We start from the raw sequence: 18,127 nt of genomic DNA on the forward strand, positions 1-18,127 counted from the left end.
CTTACAAGCTAAGATTTGAATTTATTTTTTTCCCAGTAAAGATATAAACTCCTTATTTAAATTGGCTCGGAATTAACAGCTCATGTGGTCATTTCCTTTTTGTCCTATGTCACTCTCTTTTTATTTTCCTTTAATTCTCTTTCATGCTTGTAATAAATAAAAAAGAAAAGGTCCATTCTAGCTTTTCTCATCTCTAATTTGAGATATGAATGGTTTGAAAACAATTACAATAATACTATTTTATTAAACAAATTAAATATAGGTTTGATCAGGTTAATTTATCCACTTTTAGTCCATATATGGAAATTATTTTTTATTCCAAATCCAACATGTAACTGTCTAACAGTGCTCAATAAATTACTCATGCTTGATCCAACAATAAACTTTTAAATTCTCTATAAATTATATATTCAAATCTGATAACATAGAGCAATTTTTATGAAATTATATATTTAATTAATGAACGCGAGACCACCATTATTTACTCTAATAACATAGAGTAAGATATTTTTGTTTGCTGTATTGGTTACAAATTCAGGTTGAATTAAAACTTTAAATCATATGTTCATATCAATATTTATTTAATTTTATTTGAAAATTTATTATTTTTAGTTACTAAAATTTTTTTAAAATTTATTTTTTTATAAAGTGAATAAATCATTAATTTATTAAAAAAATTACCCAAAAAAATAGACAAAACAAAATGAACGGCAAGACAAAGAAGAGAAAAACAATCATCAGAAAACAAATCCACTATAGACAAAAAAATAACAAAAAAAAAAGAATAAATAGTTGAGTAAATGAAGTCCACTTTTTAACATCCAAGGCCTCTCTAAAGCTAGAAGAGTCAGTGGATTGATTGGGTAGCATTAGACTTTAGAAATAAGTGAAGGTGAAAGGCAAGACCATGCAAATTAAAAATACAATTATTTTGTTTTAATTCTTCTTGTTATTTTTTTATTATAAATTGATTGAGATTATAAAAAGAAAAAAAGAAAAAAAAGGGGTTTTGTGAAAAATTCATTCCTCGTCTTCCTCTCTTGTAAGCCCTATCGTTGTCTTTAAGCTGTGGCTTTGTAGGCTATCCCGGCATCTCCGAGGATCTCCCAAATTCATAGCTTTCCTCGTGCCTCGCTTCTCTTCTTATTCTCATCTTCTCCGGCGAGTAGCACAAATTTTGCTCCAGTTTTGGCTCCTGAAAGGTCAGTGATATCATTTCTCAATGTTTATTTCCTGTTTCAATGTCTGAACTGCATAATGATTGAAGAATCCGATTGATTTCGGATATAAAATTTAAGTATTGAATCAATGGATTGTGCCATTGAAGACATGCATATGAGTTTCAAGTGTTGCTTTATAACCCAGATCAGATTGCTGGGATGATAATGAGGATAAAAAAACTTGACCAAATATTTTTTGTTATTAGTTTTTTAATTCAACTGTAGCGGTATTGTTAAAGAACTCGAGTTGTCTACTGTTACTACCTTAGTTCTTATCATTTGTAACTTCAAAATTCAATCTTACCACTAGAGTGATGCTTAGCATCAATCAAGTTGAATGAACAAATGCTTAGGATTTCAGTAGAAAGTTCACAAAGTCTATTTGATTATAACTGCATTATGGGATCAGTTTTTGCGTAACTTCTCACATTAGTTCATAGAACAACTGAAAAGATTATATTTTTGCCTAGCAACAGATGAACATGTGTTATTTCTGGTGAAAATGAATACTATGAGCAACGCAAACAAAAGATTGGAATTTTCCTTACAAAATACATCTTCAGAATTTGGAACTTGATTTCAATTGGCTGTTCTTGTTCACATTATGTATATGCATGTAGTCATGAGACTCATGGCTTGGACTGTTGACTAGTCGAATAAGTTTGGCACTTCATTCATATATATATATATATATATATGTATAGATTCCTCATACAATGCCAACAAATTTATACTTATCTGGTAGTGCTGTATGAGGTGATAAACCTCAAACAACTCCTGCTTCCTGATTTTCAAAAATGAGGACGCTAATAAAAAGTAACTATTGGAAATCCCTTATCCATCCTGCTTATTGAATAGCCTGAAATAGATTTTTTCCTGGATTCAATGGGAAGAAAATATCAAATAAGTTTAGATTTTGAGTAAGGATACATGAAAACACAATGCTTTATGAGTCATTTTTATCCCACTACCTCCTTGTGTTCTTTTCATCTTATTTAGTTTTATACAATGTTATCAAAAACCACAAGCATCTTCCCTTGTCTAAAATAAAATGGTCATTGTTCCAATTACTATGGCCTAAGGATTGCTCTACCAAATTTGGGAAAAATATGTCAAATTCAATATTGTTAACTATCTTATCTCAACTGTCACATAAGAAAATGTAAGTGTCTGCAGTTACATCCATCTGTTCTACTTCTGAATCTTTAGACTTTTGTTAAAGGTTATGTTGACATGCTGTGCCATCGTATGCTTGAAATGGAGCCTTTTCCCACTCTTTTCAATGTTTGTAACTTCGCTAATCAAGTGGCATGACAAAATCCTTGTTGATATTGCTGCAACATTATCATTACTGAATTTCAATTCTGTATTTAATGATTTACTGATTTATTGTATGTTTTATCAGGTGGCTTGACATAAATTTTGGGAAATTTGGCTCCATGTACAATAGTTCGGGACATGGAAACTATAAAGTATTCAATATGTGCTCTCTTTGAGGAGGATCGATGCCAATTTCACATCTGTTGAGTGATTGCTTTGTAGCAAGTCATGTAACTCAACCAATCGCAGCAAAAAGAGGAACATTTTTTTCTTCTGGTGATGAGGCAATCAATCGCTACCTTTTCAGTCTTAATATTGGACCAAACACCTGGTAAGTTTATCATACTCACAGCCTCTTCCTGGAAGATGAGGAAATCTCAACTCTGAAGTTTGATTGGAAGTTTAAGCTTTTTCTTGTGAAATCAAGTGATGATTTCTCATAATGTAATCTTGTAGTTTGGAAAGTTTAGTGATGTTCTTATATATGGTGAAATTAGAAAATTTTGTATTTTGCAAACAGGACTTGGTCTCAGTGCTCTGGAAGGATGGCTAACTATGACTTAACGTAGCAATAGGTTTGCACCATCATTGGCCAGACATGTACATTTCCACCTCACATGCTTGATTGTGCTGTTTTAAGCATATAAAAGCAAAGCATTTTTATATCTGGTTGGTTTCTCCTTTTTACACCACACATTTATTTTTTAGTATCGCCTTTCTCTTAAGCCATCACATCGATGGTTTCATGATTGTTTGTTATCATACATTATGCACAACCGGAAGAACCTGATTTACCAAAAATATGAAAAGTGCTGAACAAGATCTCCGTTGAAAGGAACTTGTTACCCTTCAAAGATTGGCATCCATTAAAGTCATAGGCTGCTTTTTTTTAATGTTTTACACAAGTTTATTCCATTTTTTCCAGGTGTTTCTCATATTCTCCAGGTGAAACTCATGGAACATTGTTGCATCAGCAGCGGTCATTGTATGCAATACCCCTTTTGGTTTGGCTTTCATTATTATATATTTCTGCATGTTATATTCAACCTGAAATGGTGATGATGAAGTTATACTGATGCAGTTCTATTTCAGCAACAACCACCATTTTCTTTACTTATCACTATGATTGATCGAACTCCATGAGAAACTGATCAATGTTTATACACATCAAAATCCTCATGCTCTCTACTTTGATGAGTTTTATTTGCGGACCAGGGAGTAGCTGGTTGATGTTGAACTTGATAAATGCCTGTGGTTCATGAAGCAAACTACAACTAAAGGCATACGAAAAGTGCAAAGTTGGTTCCACGCCAAACAGGAGGATGCCTCCCACCAGCATATCATACACCAATAACAATGTTGACACCATCAATTTTTTGTTTGTTTTCCCCCCTTTTTCTTTTTTGAAAAAAAAAAACTTGTGAGCTTTTCATGATGTTGATTCTTTTATCAGGCAGCAAAGGTGGTTTTTGGCCCACCAGGAGAAATACATTTGGTAGGTCTACATCTCAAACGAAGCGCATGTGCCTATACACCAAGTCACCGCGGTCCACGATCAAAGAATTAGCAGGCTCTACCTTTCTTTCACTCTCAATCAAGGTAAAAGCTTGCACATCCTTTTTTACATTTGCAATTAAAGCTGATCCCATTGATGCTACTGCAATTCACTCTGCAGAAATGGCATCATTTTTTTCTTTTTTTTTTTTTTATTGTGCTTCAAGATCGAAAAACCTGAAATTGTATTTTCTTAATGCTTGCTTGGTTTAGAGTTTACACATGCAAGTGATCATTCTCTTATTCCTGCTGCTACTGCCTGCTTCTCTTTAACAAGGACTGCATCAAAGATAAATCAAGTGCCATGATTCATGCATTGCATTATTTGTCCAGCAAAATATCAGAGTTTAGACTGACTCTCGATACGTGCCGAACTTTTGATCAAGAATGCTGCATTTGTGGTCCCTTGTACTGCATTTGATTTGCAGGTCATCATCAAAATCATGAAACTTATACTGAGCGTACATGTACACACACACATATATATATATACATACATTCTGTCTCTTTATAGCTTTTTGATTGAAAGGATACATAGCCAAACAAAGAACTCCTTTCCTTCCTTTTCCACTACACACTTGCACTGTTTCACCACTTCATTGGGTTTAGTTATTGTAGTCTATACTGTAAAAGCTCTTAACCAACTATTTTAGTAAGCTTTTGATGGCATTGGGATGAGAAATTCATGTGCCAAGTCCTATATGAGGACAAGGCTTTGGATTAATTACAATTGTGGTTTAAATGGAATTGGGAAAGGTGATAGACATTTAGAAAAAGGTTAAGTGTGGGGCAGGTGTGTGACCACTCCATTAAAAAAAAAATGAATACTATGAAAAATGGTTGGATATCTTTTTTATATTTATATGCAAACATGACGCATTATTAACTTAGGTTTTTGGTTTGAAATTTGAATTGAATGCATTTAACATGATATTAAAAAATAATAATAATAGAAAATAATTAAAGGCAGGCAATACTAAATACTAAGCTAAGGCAAGGCAATTAGGCAAAAGCACATAGACCCACAACCACTACTACACCTAACGCTGGTTATGACCTAATACTCCCAATTTTTCTCCATCACTTTAAGTGAGAAAAAGATACGTGATGTTATAATCACATAAATTAAGATATAATGGAAAATCATGCTGATGAATAAGGCAATGAGAAAAGAAGATTAATAAAAAAGTAGTTGTGGATGGATTTGGACATCTTGAGGAATGAAAACATTTAAAAGTATCATTTAACACGTTCAATTCTTCTTCCTGAATGTAGTATTCTTTGTACAGATGCTTTCTAAAGAAGAGAGGCTGAGAAAGTTATAGTCTACATACACTGCATGTGTCTAATTGTCTTTCAATATTTGTCCAAGTATGACTATCTAGCCCCTCTGTTTTTGACCCTATATATAAGCTCTTAGCTGGTTTTAAGTTTTAACCCAAAAAACAAAAATTTAGATTTTAAAATATTAATTTTTATTTACATAAATAAATATGAAACCTCCAGTCAAAGCTGGGTAAAGACCAGAGAGGGGAGAAATGATGAGTAGTGATTCTTAAAATTACAGGTTTGCCCTCTTCTCTTCTTTTTTCCTTTATATTCTATCTACTTCATTTCTCCTCTTCTCCGCCTCCTCTTCTACACTACTACCACTGCTACTCTTCTTAAGAATAATATTAAGAAAGAGGCACATGAGCAGCTAGAGCCAAAAAGTAGGAATTATTTTAGCCTTCAAACCCCTCCTCTCTCTCTCCAACACCTAAATCCCACAACAAACAAAGCCCTTTGTTAAAAAGAAGCAAGTGTGAGCCAGAGAGCCAGGAAGAAGACAGACATACAGAGAGGAAAACACAGAGAGAGAGAGAGAGAGAGAGAGAAAAAAAAAACAAAAGAGAGACTAGTATATAGACTTTGTAAGACTATAGAATAGAAGATTAACAAGTCTCTTGTGAAAAAACCAAGGAAAAAGAAAGAGAAAGAGAGGTGAGAAAAATTCATATACTATTTCTTATTGGAAACTCAAACAACCCTCCCTCTTCTTTTTTCTAGTTTTCATGGGTGGTCGCCATCAATGGCCGCCGCCGGCGGCCATCTCCGGTTGAATGCGCCGCCGTCGGCGAATCAAACGCAAGGAGTGGAGCAGCTCCTTCCCACTCCACCACCAGCTACACTAAAGAGAAAAAAAAGAATTTTTCTTTTCTTCGGGTTTTGCTTTCATGGCGACTGCCAACAACGCATCGTCCTCGACTGCGACGGTGGAAGACGCGGCGGTGAGAGCGGCGAGCAAGAGATATGAAGGGTTGATGATGGTGCGAACGAAGGCGATCAAAGGGAAGGGTGCGTGGTACTGGGCACACCTCGAACCCATCCTCGTTCGCAACACCGACACCGGCCTCGCCAAGGCCGTCAAGCTACGGTGTTTGCTCTGCGACGCTTTGTTCTCGGCGTCCAACCCATCACGCACCGCCTCCGAGCATCTCAAGCGTGGGACGTGCCCCAACTTCTCCTCTTCGCCTTCGCCTCACCCTCGTCCAATCTCTTCTATCGCCCCGCCTCCCAACTCTCGCAAGCGCTCCCCTCCTTTCCATGTCTCCCCGCTCGCTCTCGTCGATCCTTCTTCGTATTCCTCCACTCCCCCACCGCCACCACCACCACCTCCGCCGCCGCAACAACAACTTGTGCTTTCCGGCGGGAAGGAGGATCTCAGCGCTCTGGAGATGTTTGAAGCCAGCGTGAAGAGGCTTAAGAGTCCGAAGGCTTCTCCTGGTCCTGCGCTTTCGAAGCCTCAGATTGATACGGCGATGGCGTTGCTCGCCGATTGGGTGCACGAGTCTTGTGGAGCTGTGTCTCTCTCCGCTCTCTCCCACCCAAAGTTCCGATCTTTTCTACACCAGGTCGGCCTTCCTCCCATCTCTCCCCGCGACCTCACCGGCCCTCTCTTGGACTCCCGCTTCGACGAGGCCCGCCTCGACTCCGATGCTCGTCTCCGCGACGCGCTCTTCTTCCAGCTCGCCTCTCATGGCTGGAAACCACCTTTCCCCGCCGCCGACCCCGTCGTCAGCCTCACCGCCAACCTCCCCAACGGCACTACCCTCTTTTGCAACACAGTCTTCGTCCACAACCCTCGTGTGCCCTCCAAGTACGCGGAGGAGATCCTCTGGGACGCCGTCACTGGGCTTTGCGCCGGCGGGCTGGAGCAACGTTGTGTGGGGATCATCGCCGACCGGTTCAAGAACAAGGCCTTGCGTGAGCTTGAGAACCGGAAACAGTGGATGATCAACATCCCTTGCCAGCTTCAGGCTCTCCGCAGCCTTCTCAAGGACTTCGCCCGCGAGCTCCCTCTCTTCCACTCCGCCGCCGCCAACTGCTCCAAGCTCGCATCTTTCTTCAACTCTGAGTCTCAGGTTCGCGTCCTCTTCCACAAGTACCAACTCCAAGAACTCGACCACTCCGGCCTCCTCCGCGTGCCACCTCGCCAATCCGAATCCTCGCACGACTTCGACCCTATCTTCGCTATGTTCGAGGACGTAATGGGCAACGCCCGGCCCCTACAATCGGTGGTTCACGATGAGAACTACAAGCTAGCGTGCGCCGAAGACTCCACCGCTCGAGAGCTCTCCGAGATGATCCGAGACGTTAGACTCTGGAATGAATTAGAAGCCGTGCTTTCCCTCGTCAAGGTAGTGAAGTCCATGGCTGCGGAGTTGGAAACCGAGCGGCCATTGCTCGGACAATGTCTACCATTATGGGATGACTTACGGTCAAAAGTGAAGCAATGGTGCTCAAAGTTCAGCATTGATCATGGGGTTGCCGACAAGGTGATAGAGAAAAGGTTCAAGAAGAACTACCACCCGGCATGGTCAGCAGCCTTCATCCTTGACCCGTTGTACTTGATCAAGGACGCCAGCGGGAAGTACCTGCCGCCGTTCAAGTGCTTGACGTCGGAGCAGGAGAAGGATGTGGACAAGTTGATAACTCGGTTAGTTTCACCTGAGGAGGCTCACATTGCTCTCATGGAGCTGATGAAGTGGAGATCAGAGGGATTGGATCCTCTCTATGCTCAAGCTGTGCAGATGAAGCAACCTGATCCGATGACCGGAAAGATGAGAATCGCCAACCCGACGAGCAGCCGGTTGGTGTGGGAGACATGCCTAAGCGAGTTCAAATCACTAGGGAAGGTGGCTGTCAGACTTATCTTCCTCCATTGCACTTCATGCAGCTTCAAGAGTAATCCTTCACTTCTCCGGTTAGCCACCACGCATGCACCGCCGGCATCCCGGACCGCCATTGATCGAATACAAAAGATGATCTTTGTAGCAGCACACTCAAAGCTGGAAAGGCGGGATTTTTCCAGTGAGGAAGATAAAGACGCTGAGCTCTTTGCCAGTGAAAGAGAGGATGATGTACTCAATGAGGCTTTCATGGATGTCTAGCTAGCTCCTGATCAGTGTAACATTTTTTTCCCAAAAAAAAAAAACTTTTGATTTATTCATCATCTTCTTCTTATTGCCTGTTTTTTTTTTTTTAAGAATTGCATTTGTAGTATTGTCATAATTCTTTCCAAACGAGTTTTTCTCTGGTTTAAGTGTGTTGTTAGCATTTTGGTTCTAAATTCATACTCCACACGAAGAAGATGATGATGATGAATGATGAAGAACAAAAAACCGAAGTTTTTTCAATTCAGTTTGGTAGCAGCCAACAACGGTCAACCTCGGAAATATATTGAAAACAAATACAAGCAAAGATCTTTGTAGCACATCATCATCTCTCACTCTTTCTCTCACTTGCTCTGCAATACTCTTTCTCTCACTAACTTTTGTTGTGATATCTGAAGAAAGGCCCACCAAGAAAGCAGTGGACGTCAACCTCCATTGTGGTCCTTCAAACCTTTCTTTCCCATCAACTCTGGGAGACCTAGAGAGCAAAACCCTCAGCAATGGCGCCTCCCTCCCTCTCTCTCTCTCTCTCTCTCTCTCTCACTCCCCATGATTGTTTACCAAGCTCTTTCTTTGAAGGACCTCTGCTTTGTGAACTTGTCGGCTAAGATGCTCAGACAGCGTTACTCCAACAGCTTCAAACCATTGCTTTCTCTGCACTGACTCCTGCTTCCTTCTCTCTCATTGATTTAACATATGTTATATATATATACACTCTAATCTAATTATACTCTATATATCTATACTCTACAGTTGTATGTATTACTAATGTATGCAATTCAAGAGATAGGATGGCCAAAGATTCAATTCAAATACTACCTAATCAAATCTTTGCCAACAAGTATAACTTTTAAGACATGCATGCGTGGAAGCCTAGTATCCATTCAAATATAAAACATGGTGATATATATATATATATATAAATATGTTATAGAGAAAGAGAGAAAGAGATACATGAAGAAAGTGGAATCTTTTCAAAGAGAGGAGACATTTGATGTGGAGAGGGGTGTTAAAAAGTCCAACACCACCACAGCCATCATATGAGATGGAATGCGTCTGGGTCCATCCTTCTTTTTTGTTACAAACTTCGCTTACTTATTGGGGCAAAGATAACCAAAACCAAACCTTCTTAATTAAATAGCTACTCTCTTTCTCTCTTTATCTATCTAGATATATATATATATATATATATATAAATATATACATATACGCACACAGTGCACACACTATAAATCCTGCCTTTCAATGTGTGGATTGAATAGACAGTAGTGGTAGCAGTTAGTAGGTGACTTTCTGTTCAAATTAGGGTCTAGTCACATGTCTTTATGTATGCACAGTATTCTTGATATTGGTCATCAGTATTTGACAAACAACCCACAATTAAAATTAAATATGAATATATCTAGGTGTAGGAATAACCAAATACTCAACTACTTCATGTGTTATTTGGGTTGTTCCTTCCCTTCCAATTCATGTTATACATGCAATAATTTATTTATTTATTTTATAAATATGAATAAATTACATGTTACAAGTGGACACAAGCGAGAAATTCAAATAAAAGCTCTACAAAAAAACCATGGTTAATCCATTGTTAGTTACCCTATATTTGTGATTGAGAAGTTTCGAATTCGAGTCTCTTAGATTATAATTTAATTTTTGAGTCTATCTTTATACTTATTTGTCATTTGTGTTATTGCTTAAAAAAAAAATTACAACATTTATATCTTCACTTTAAACTTTAAAGCAGGTTGAGGTTTAAATTAGTGTACTCAATGAGCCATTTGCACTCGTACACAAAAGACTTGATCTGACGATGAATAAACCAAATATTAGTTGGTTTATACATACAATTTTTTTATTTTTTTGTTTAATAAAAAAATTATTGAATAAAAAATATATATACTTATATTGCTATATTATTTTACATATTTCTCATATAGTTTAGCATTTTTTATATTAAAAAAAATTATTTGGTTTCACTACAGTTTCCATAAAGTAAATATCTTCTTCTTAAACAGAACTCTATTATAAATAGGGAGAGAATCTTATTTTCATATAATATATAGTGTAAGAAATTCTCCCACGAAGATGATTAGGGAGAATTGGAATGACCAAAATGCCCTTGGGAGAGGGTGGGGAAGGACATTGGCTGCTGTCGGCAAGGGGATGCTAAACAAATACTGACCTCTCACCAAACGAGGATTACTTTCTCTTTTCTTTTTTCTCAGTGTATGTGTTTGTTTGTGTGGTGTGCTTAAAGAGAGAGAGAGAGAAAACTAGAGAGAAAAGTGAGCTACAAGAGGAGTAGGAGAGATCTTTCCTCCACTTAATCATTTTATTAGTCAAAAAACCATATTTAGAGAGAGATATAGACATATACTTTATATGTATATAATAATAATAATTAATTATGATTATTAGCAAAAGAAGACATGCATATATAGAGAATGCTTTTCACCAGAACCTAAACTTCTCTTGTGGCCCCTTCTCTTTGCCTTTTCCAGCCAACTCTTGGAGGCCTTTGTGTTTTATTTCATCTTCCTCCTCTTTGGACTTTCTCTGGAAATCATCTACACCAAATGTGGTTGGGGTTCTCTCTTTCTCTTATCCTCTGTCTTCTTCTACTCTCTCTCTCTCACACACACACACAAACACTGTAGCTTTCATCTTTTTACTGTTGTTTTGCCTTGTGGTACTTGTGCAGTGTTATTATACATGTATGTTGTCATGCATGGGCCCAAACAGTGCCTGTGTTTTATTCTCTCAGGTTTTCAAACAGTCAATGCTATGTTGGATTGAGGAAAAACACTGATCAGGAAAAAAGAATGAAAGAGAATTAAGATAACTTTTTTTTTGTTCTCTTCTGTTTGGATAAATTATTTCATTAGAGACCAACTCTTCCTTCTTTGTCTATATATATATATATATAAATAAATATATATATATATATATTTATTTATTCCAGTATATAATTACCTGTTAAAAATAAAATAAAATTTTGAGAGCACAATCCCTGTGAGACCCAGAGACGTGCATAAGGTTCGGTGGAATAAGTGAGGGACGAGGCACTTGTTCAGCGTGGTAGAGCAATTCAGAATGCTAGCTACTATTCATGACTCACGAAATGCGCTCAATCAGGGAGATCGAACTCTCACCACTCGGTGAGAACTCTATCGGCGACCCGTGTACCAATAGATCCGTGGCAACAACCATATGATTGTTGAAATGGTATTATATATTATATATACAAGTAGCTATTCATGTATGTATATATTAACATCCATCAATGTTGCTCACTGATCATACATACTGCAATATAAATATTGTTTTACTTAATATTTATTTACATATAAAATATTTTACTTTACATGTTACTAGCAACATAAACAAATTAAATTAAATGTATTGAATTTGATCAAATTAGGCATTTTTGAATCTGCTCATGAGATTCTTTAATCTATCAATAAAGGAAATGCATATGCATGCATGAGGTGAGGTGAATAATTAAAGCTTAGCTCCATCCATGCAAAGTCATCGATTACTAGCAACATTACTCATTTAAATTGATTATTTATCAAATGAGGAGATTGTGATGTTAAATATAACCAACTAAATCATGTGAAAAGTTGTCGGCATTAATTATTTATTTGTTTGAAAACCCATCATCATCTTTTCCATTCGAAAACATTTCACATATACTCAATTATTTTTATTTATTGAAATTTTATTTAAATGTATTATATAATTATCATTGTCTACGTTTGATGCAAGCTTTATTTTAATTACTTATATAAACAATATCCTACTATTTTGAATTTTCTATTGAAGTCCAAGCGTCTCTCTCGCCGTAGATTCTAATTCCCTTGTTTTCTCTAAATATATATATATATATATATATGTATATATATGACCGGTTAGGAATTTTGAATATTAACATATCGTCTTTCATTTCTAATCAAATGGTTGTCATATGTGATGCACAAAACCCTATAAACAGTTAAATTGTGATACACAATTGATAGTGAACCGTGATCCTTATAAACAATGTGTGAAGGAATTTAAATCATAAAATCGTTAATCAAAAAATTACTCATGTAATCCAAACCGTTCAAGCTCATCTGCACCACCCCTCAAAATTTATAAAAATACCAACACAGTTTCTTCTTTTTTTATATTTTTCTAATGGCATACGTTTTATGTTTCACCATATATATAATAAAAATTATGTATTTATAATTATATATATATATATATGTGTGTGTGTGTGTATGTGCGTGTGATTGCTAAATACCACTCAAGATGAGGATGTAAATCCTTGTTAAATTTATAATTATAATTTATGTATATCTTTGACTTTCCTAGAATGAGGGTTGTTGTCACCAATATATATATATATATAGAGAGAGAGAGAGAGAGAGAGAGAGAGGATGAGGATGTGTGGACTGTGGAGCCCGCACCACAATGAGACCGCTAGTCAACATATCCGTTTATGTGGCTGCTACCCAAATATAATTCATCTTTCAATTTAAGATTGCATGGGCAGCTATTAAAATTTTATAATATATTTTATATTTTATTAATTTATTTAATTTATTATTAAAACAGTTTTATTTTTGGCTTGTGGTGCGTGGGGACCGCCAAAACTTTCCCGATTCTTTTCCGTACTATCTAATCCCTGGCCGTTTGCTAGAGAGCGGATTCTTTTTTTTTTTTTACTCAATTAATTTATATTTTATATTTTATATTAAAGATTGTTTTAAGATGAATAATTTATCAGAATATCAAGCTTGGACTTGATTTTTCAATCAAAATATGCTACATGTTGAGAAATAAACATCTTCTCGTGAAATTCATCATGCCAATTGATCTTATTATTTAATTTTGTAATTTATTTATTTATTTATAAATATCGATAAATCATTTTTCACTGAAGATAAATACAAAATAGACAAAAGCCACACAGACTAATATAAAAAATAAAGCATGAAACAGAGATGGAGGCTCAAAACACAACAAAAAACCTGAAAACAAGGAAAAATATAAACATGAATACATCATCAAAAATTGACTATAGGAGTAGCACTCGAAAGGATCATTGGGTGAGCTACTTGGTCCTGCATAAATGGTGAGTATGAGTTACACGAAATCAAAATTTCTTTTGATTGTTGGGAGTGACTTCTCGAATGCTGTTTTGTGAGTATTCAACGCTACATTTACATTTATCCAATTAAAATCAAATAGCATGTGATCAATTTTATATTAAATCAAAAAGATAAGAAATGATATCCGTTGTTCAATCTAGATGCTTTTATTTTTTTTATTTAACCATCACCAATTAAAAACATGATAATTCTATTCTTCAAATATTTCTAATAATTATATACAATATATTAATATATTATTAGGCATCTGTTTGGATAAATTACCAATTTAGACTAACTTACGATTGAAGTAATTTCATTTTATTAGATTATAAATACAATACGGATATGAACATTTTGGTTTTTAATTCATAAATAATATACAGTGTCTTAATTTCGCACCGAAATCGATAAAATTTACAAATTGTTTTCAAATAACAATCATTAGATTATTTGTCAAAGGACACATAATAATACAACTTTTCACCGACCAAGTATCTTTTATTAGCTCAATAGTATAGGAAAAGAGAAAAGTATCAATTTTTTAAGAATTTAAAAATATGAAATATAGCTCCTTTGATAATATTTCATCAATAATTCAATTCCATAATATTTCATAATAGAGAATAACAAAAAAGATGTAGCCAGACCCATCAATCAATCTTTGCTTGTTCTGGCCGAGTGCTCACCAAACCCATGATTTAATTTCATAATAATAATATTTTTTATTTATCATATCTTATAATTTAAGTTAATTGGCTAAACTAACATAAATAATCCCCTATTTTTTTTAAGATATCGATTACTTAGTTTTAAATAAATTATAATTTTATTTCTTATATTTAATTTTTTTATTACAATAAAAACAGTAATTATATGTGGTTTTTTATATTATAAACCTCGTAAATTTTGACAAGTGAATTTATAGTAAAGCATGTAATTAAATATAAAACCTGGCTGATCGGATTGTAATAAAAACTAAATGCATATAATTAAATCTTAATTTTTTTTACGTTTAGACAAATAAATCGTAATTTTTTGAGGCAGAGTTACCGAAACAGAAACAAATAAAAAAATATATATATTCGAGTTTATTTACCTAAAAATTAAAGATATATTAAAATCCACATGGCAGAGAGATGACACAGCTAGGTCTGATTGACAACAGAGGGCCCACATGGACTGCAGATCACTTGGACTTTGGGACCCACCAATCTAAAAGAAAAGCTGGTAGATAGGGATGGCAACGGGTAGGGTATGGGTAGGGTATGTCAAAACCCTACCCGTCTGCACCCCTCACTCCCATACCCGTACCCTTACCCGTACCCTTCAGGGTAGAAAAAATCATACCCTTACCCTTACCGCGCAGATCGGGTATACCGCCAGTCCCACTTTACTCGATTGTTCAAATTATCGAATTAAATTTAAATAATAATAAAAAATTAATTATACATCATATTACAATCTTTAAACACATCCATAAATTCAAAAATTACTGAGTTGATATATATTTCATTTATCTTAAATTATATAATCACATAAAAATGACGTCTATTTAGGACTCAATGGTAACTCTACCTTTTGTTTTGTTCATGTTTAACCATCTTGGTTTTTGTTTAAAATTTTTTCATATATCTACTATTTATATTTTATATAGCTTCAAATTTTATAAATATCTAGTAATATTTTGAATATAAAAAACATTATAAGTAATTCTCATAAGTTATATCCAATTGATTTTTTATTAGTATCTTATTTTTCATGATGTTCTTATAATTTTTATATTTGTTTATTTTTTAATTTAATTATGATTCTTAATATATATCTAAAATTCAATTTTGATAATATTATCAAATATAAATATAGAAATTAAATAAAAATTTAAAAATAATATATTAAGAGAAAAATTTGAAAGTATTATTTTAAATTAATCACTATGAAAAATAGATATTGAGTAAATTGTGAGTAAATGTTTAGTTTTATAAAAATTATATATATATATATATATATATATATGAGAGGGTAAGAATGCAGATGCGGGTTTTACCCGCATCCCTCTTCAACAGGTAAGGGGTAAGAGTGCAGGGTGAGGGTAGGGGCATACCCTCATCCCGACCCGTACTCAGCTCAAAAACTAACGTGCATCGTACCGTCATTTGCGGTCCAAAGAGGGTAATACCCTCTTTTGACCGAGTGCAGTCTGGCTCTGTCCGAGTAGGAGTACAAAGTCGCCATCTCTACTGGTAGATGATCCTGAGACGCGCCAACTGGGTCCTACGTGTCAGTGGTCCCGTGAACCAGTACTTAAAATCACAGCCATTGGATGAGTTGTGAACGATGATGGTTGAGGGTATGGACAAGGCGAGGTGAAGTGAACCGTTAGATGGGGGTGATGAGAGTGGGCCCAGGGTTGGGAAGTGGACGACTGAAGTTGTGTACACGTGGCAAGGTAGGACGCATGACTCGTCACGTGATGTGTCAGGCACGGGAGCAGGTGGGATCTCCCGCGACAAAACCGGGTGGTGGGATTACGGATTCCGCCGACGGAAAAGAATTTTAGTACAACTCCGCCGAGTGACCCACCTTTTTTATTTATTTACTATTTATTTTTTTTTAAATGAAGAAAAATAGAAATGATAATTTCCAAAATTAATGCAGAAATAAATACATATTGATGTGAAAATTAATTGAGATTTTAAAGTATTGGCTGGGGATATGAATTGTAAACCGTCGGCATGCAATGGGTGTTAATGATTATAATTTATGATTTATGAATGAAGGAGTTTTTCAAAATTTTATCTGAAATGTATGAGTAAAGGGGGTTAGCGTATATTAAATGTTGATTTAGAAACTAAGTTGACAACCATATCTGATATGTGTATATGCTGCTATTTTCAACTATTAAAACCCTTGACCTACTCTCTTAAAAACCATTGGAGAAGAGAGCACCCAAGTCATGGATTGGGTGTAAAAATTCAAATTTGAGCCATTATCAAACTTCCATTTAGACCACCGAAAGAAGATTTTTGGTAATTTTAAATAGCCATTTATTTCTTTTGTCACGTTCATTTTTATCTTAAAATTATTATAAATTTATAATATATTTTTTAAATTTTATCTTTTTAAACTGTAGTTATGTGTATTTTGATTATATATAAATTCAACTTTATTATTTCTTGAATTAGTATTATATGAGATTATATACATACAGATCTATGAAACAAGAGTAAAATCATTACTAATGTATTTTTAAATTTTAATTAAATTATGATTTAGAAATGTGATATGGTGCAAAAGATGATTAGATGTTTGACCAAAAAAAAACAGATGGTAGTAACTGATTTCAACATAAATTACATCATGCAATTGATTAAATCAAAGCTTGGGAGACAAGAGGCAAATTATGAAAAAGATAATGGGTTTAAATAGTTCAATTCACCATCTATTCGGCTCTATTAATATCTTGGTGAGCCTCTTTTAAAAAGATGAGATTGAATGTGATTTTTGGGTCACTTTAACAAAAAAAAAAAAGAAAAAGAAACTAGGGTTAGGGTTAGGGTTAGAGTTAGGGTCTAGGTTAGCAGTTATGGCTTTAACTTGGACAAACAACAACGAACCCAATGATGGTACCCATTGCTTTTTCTATAAAACCCCACTTGTCATATCAACCATCTTATCTTAATCACCACAATTAGTACAAAATTAATCAATTATATCCCATGGTGGTTGTCCCTCTTTTCCCCCATGATTAACAAAACCCCTAAACAAGCATGCCTTGTTTTCTTGCTCCCTTTTCTTTTATTTCATTTTATTTTATTCCTTGTTTCATGTACGACCATTCATCTATAATTCCAAATCTGTTTTCTCAATATAATGGTCCACTCTTAACTGTTTACTAATCAATTATGTTTCTTTAATAATTATATATATATATATATATCTGTATATATATATATATTTTCTGTTCACTTGGCTATTTATTAAAAAGAAAAGGAGATTGAATTGATGAAAAAACATAGTTTGGTATGGTGTGTCTAATAACTGTTTGATCAAAGGATTTGATTGATAGATTCCTTTCCAAATTCTAAAGCTTGGAATCAATTTGATTGTTCATATAACTTGATCATGTGTTCTAGTGCTTGGAATCAATTTGATTGAGAATTTGTACCAAAGTAAAGCAAGATTTTGAAGCCAAAATTGGGCCCATTTCTTGCCAGTTTGAATTTCTCATCAGAATTGAAAATGATTGTGTCTTGCTTTGACATGGTCTCTTTGTCTACAATCTATCAATCATATTTCAAAATCTCCACCACTGAATTTTATTACTAACTTTTTTTTTAATGCAATATAAAGTAATTTAATATTCTAGGTGAAAAAAAAAACAGATTCTGAAAAACTGTTTTAAACCTCTTGTGGTCCTGTCTGTTGATGAAAACACTAATAATTTCAGTAG

The 18,127-nt window shown here is 34.9% G+C and overlaps 1 protein-coding gene across 7 annotated transcripts; it reads left to right on the plus strand.

The window, feature by feature from the left end:
- Positions 1–1,002: 1,002 nt before the first annotated feature.
- LOC120258412 lies at positions 1,003–8,665 on the plus strand. Of its 7 annotated transcripts, XM_039265805.1 has the most exons (5): positions 1,016–1,202; positions 2,626–3,209; positions 3,466–3,525; positions 3,622–4,139; positions 6,144–8,665. In XM_039265805.1, the coding sequence occupies exon 5, from the start codon at positions 6,311–6,313 to the stop codon at positions 8,525–8,527; it is 2,217 nt and encodes a 738-aa protein (XP_039121739.1). In that variant the 5' UTR covers positions 1,016–1,202; positions 2,626–3,209; positions 3,466–3,525; positions 3,622–4,139; positions 6,144–6,310; the 3' UTR covers positions 8,528–8,665. The 7 variants fall into 7 exon arrangements, 6 of the variants coding, with proteins under 6 accessions (XP_039121739.1, XP_039121737.1, XP_039121736.1 ...); XM_039265803.1 differs by having other exon boundaries at positions 2,626–3,918; positions 3,994–4,139; XM_039265802.1 differs by having other exon boundaries at positions 2,626–3,898; positions 3,994–4,139.
- The last annotated feature ends 9,462 nt before the right edge of the window (positions 8,666–18,127 follow it).

Source organism: Dioscorea cayenensis, chromosome 4 (assembly GCF_009730915.1).
Source record: "Dioscorea cayenensis subsp. rotundata cultivar TDr96_F1 chromosome 4, TDr96_F1_v2_PseudoChromosome.rev07_lg8_w22 25.fasta, whole genome shotgun sequence".
NCBI lineage: Eukaryota > Viridiplantae > Streptophyta > Magnoliopsida > Dioscoreales > Dioscoreaceae > Dioscorea > Dioscorea cayenensis.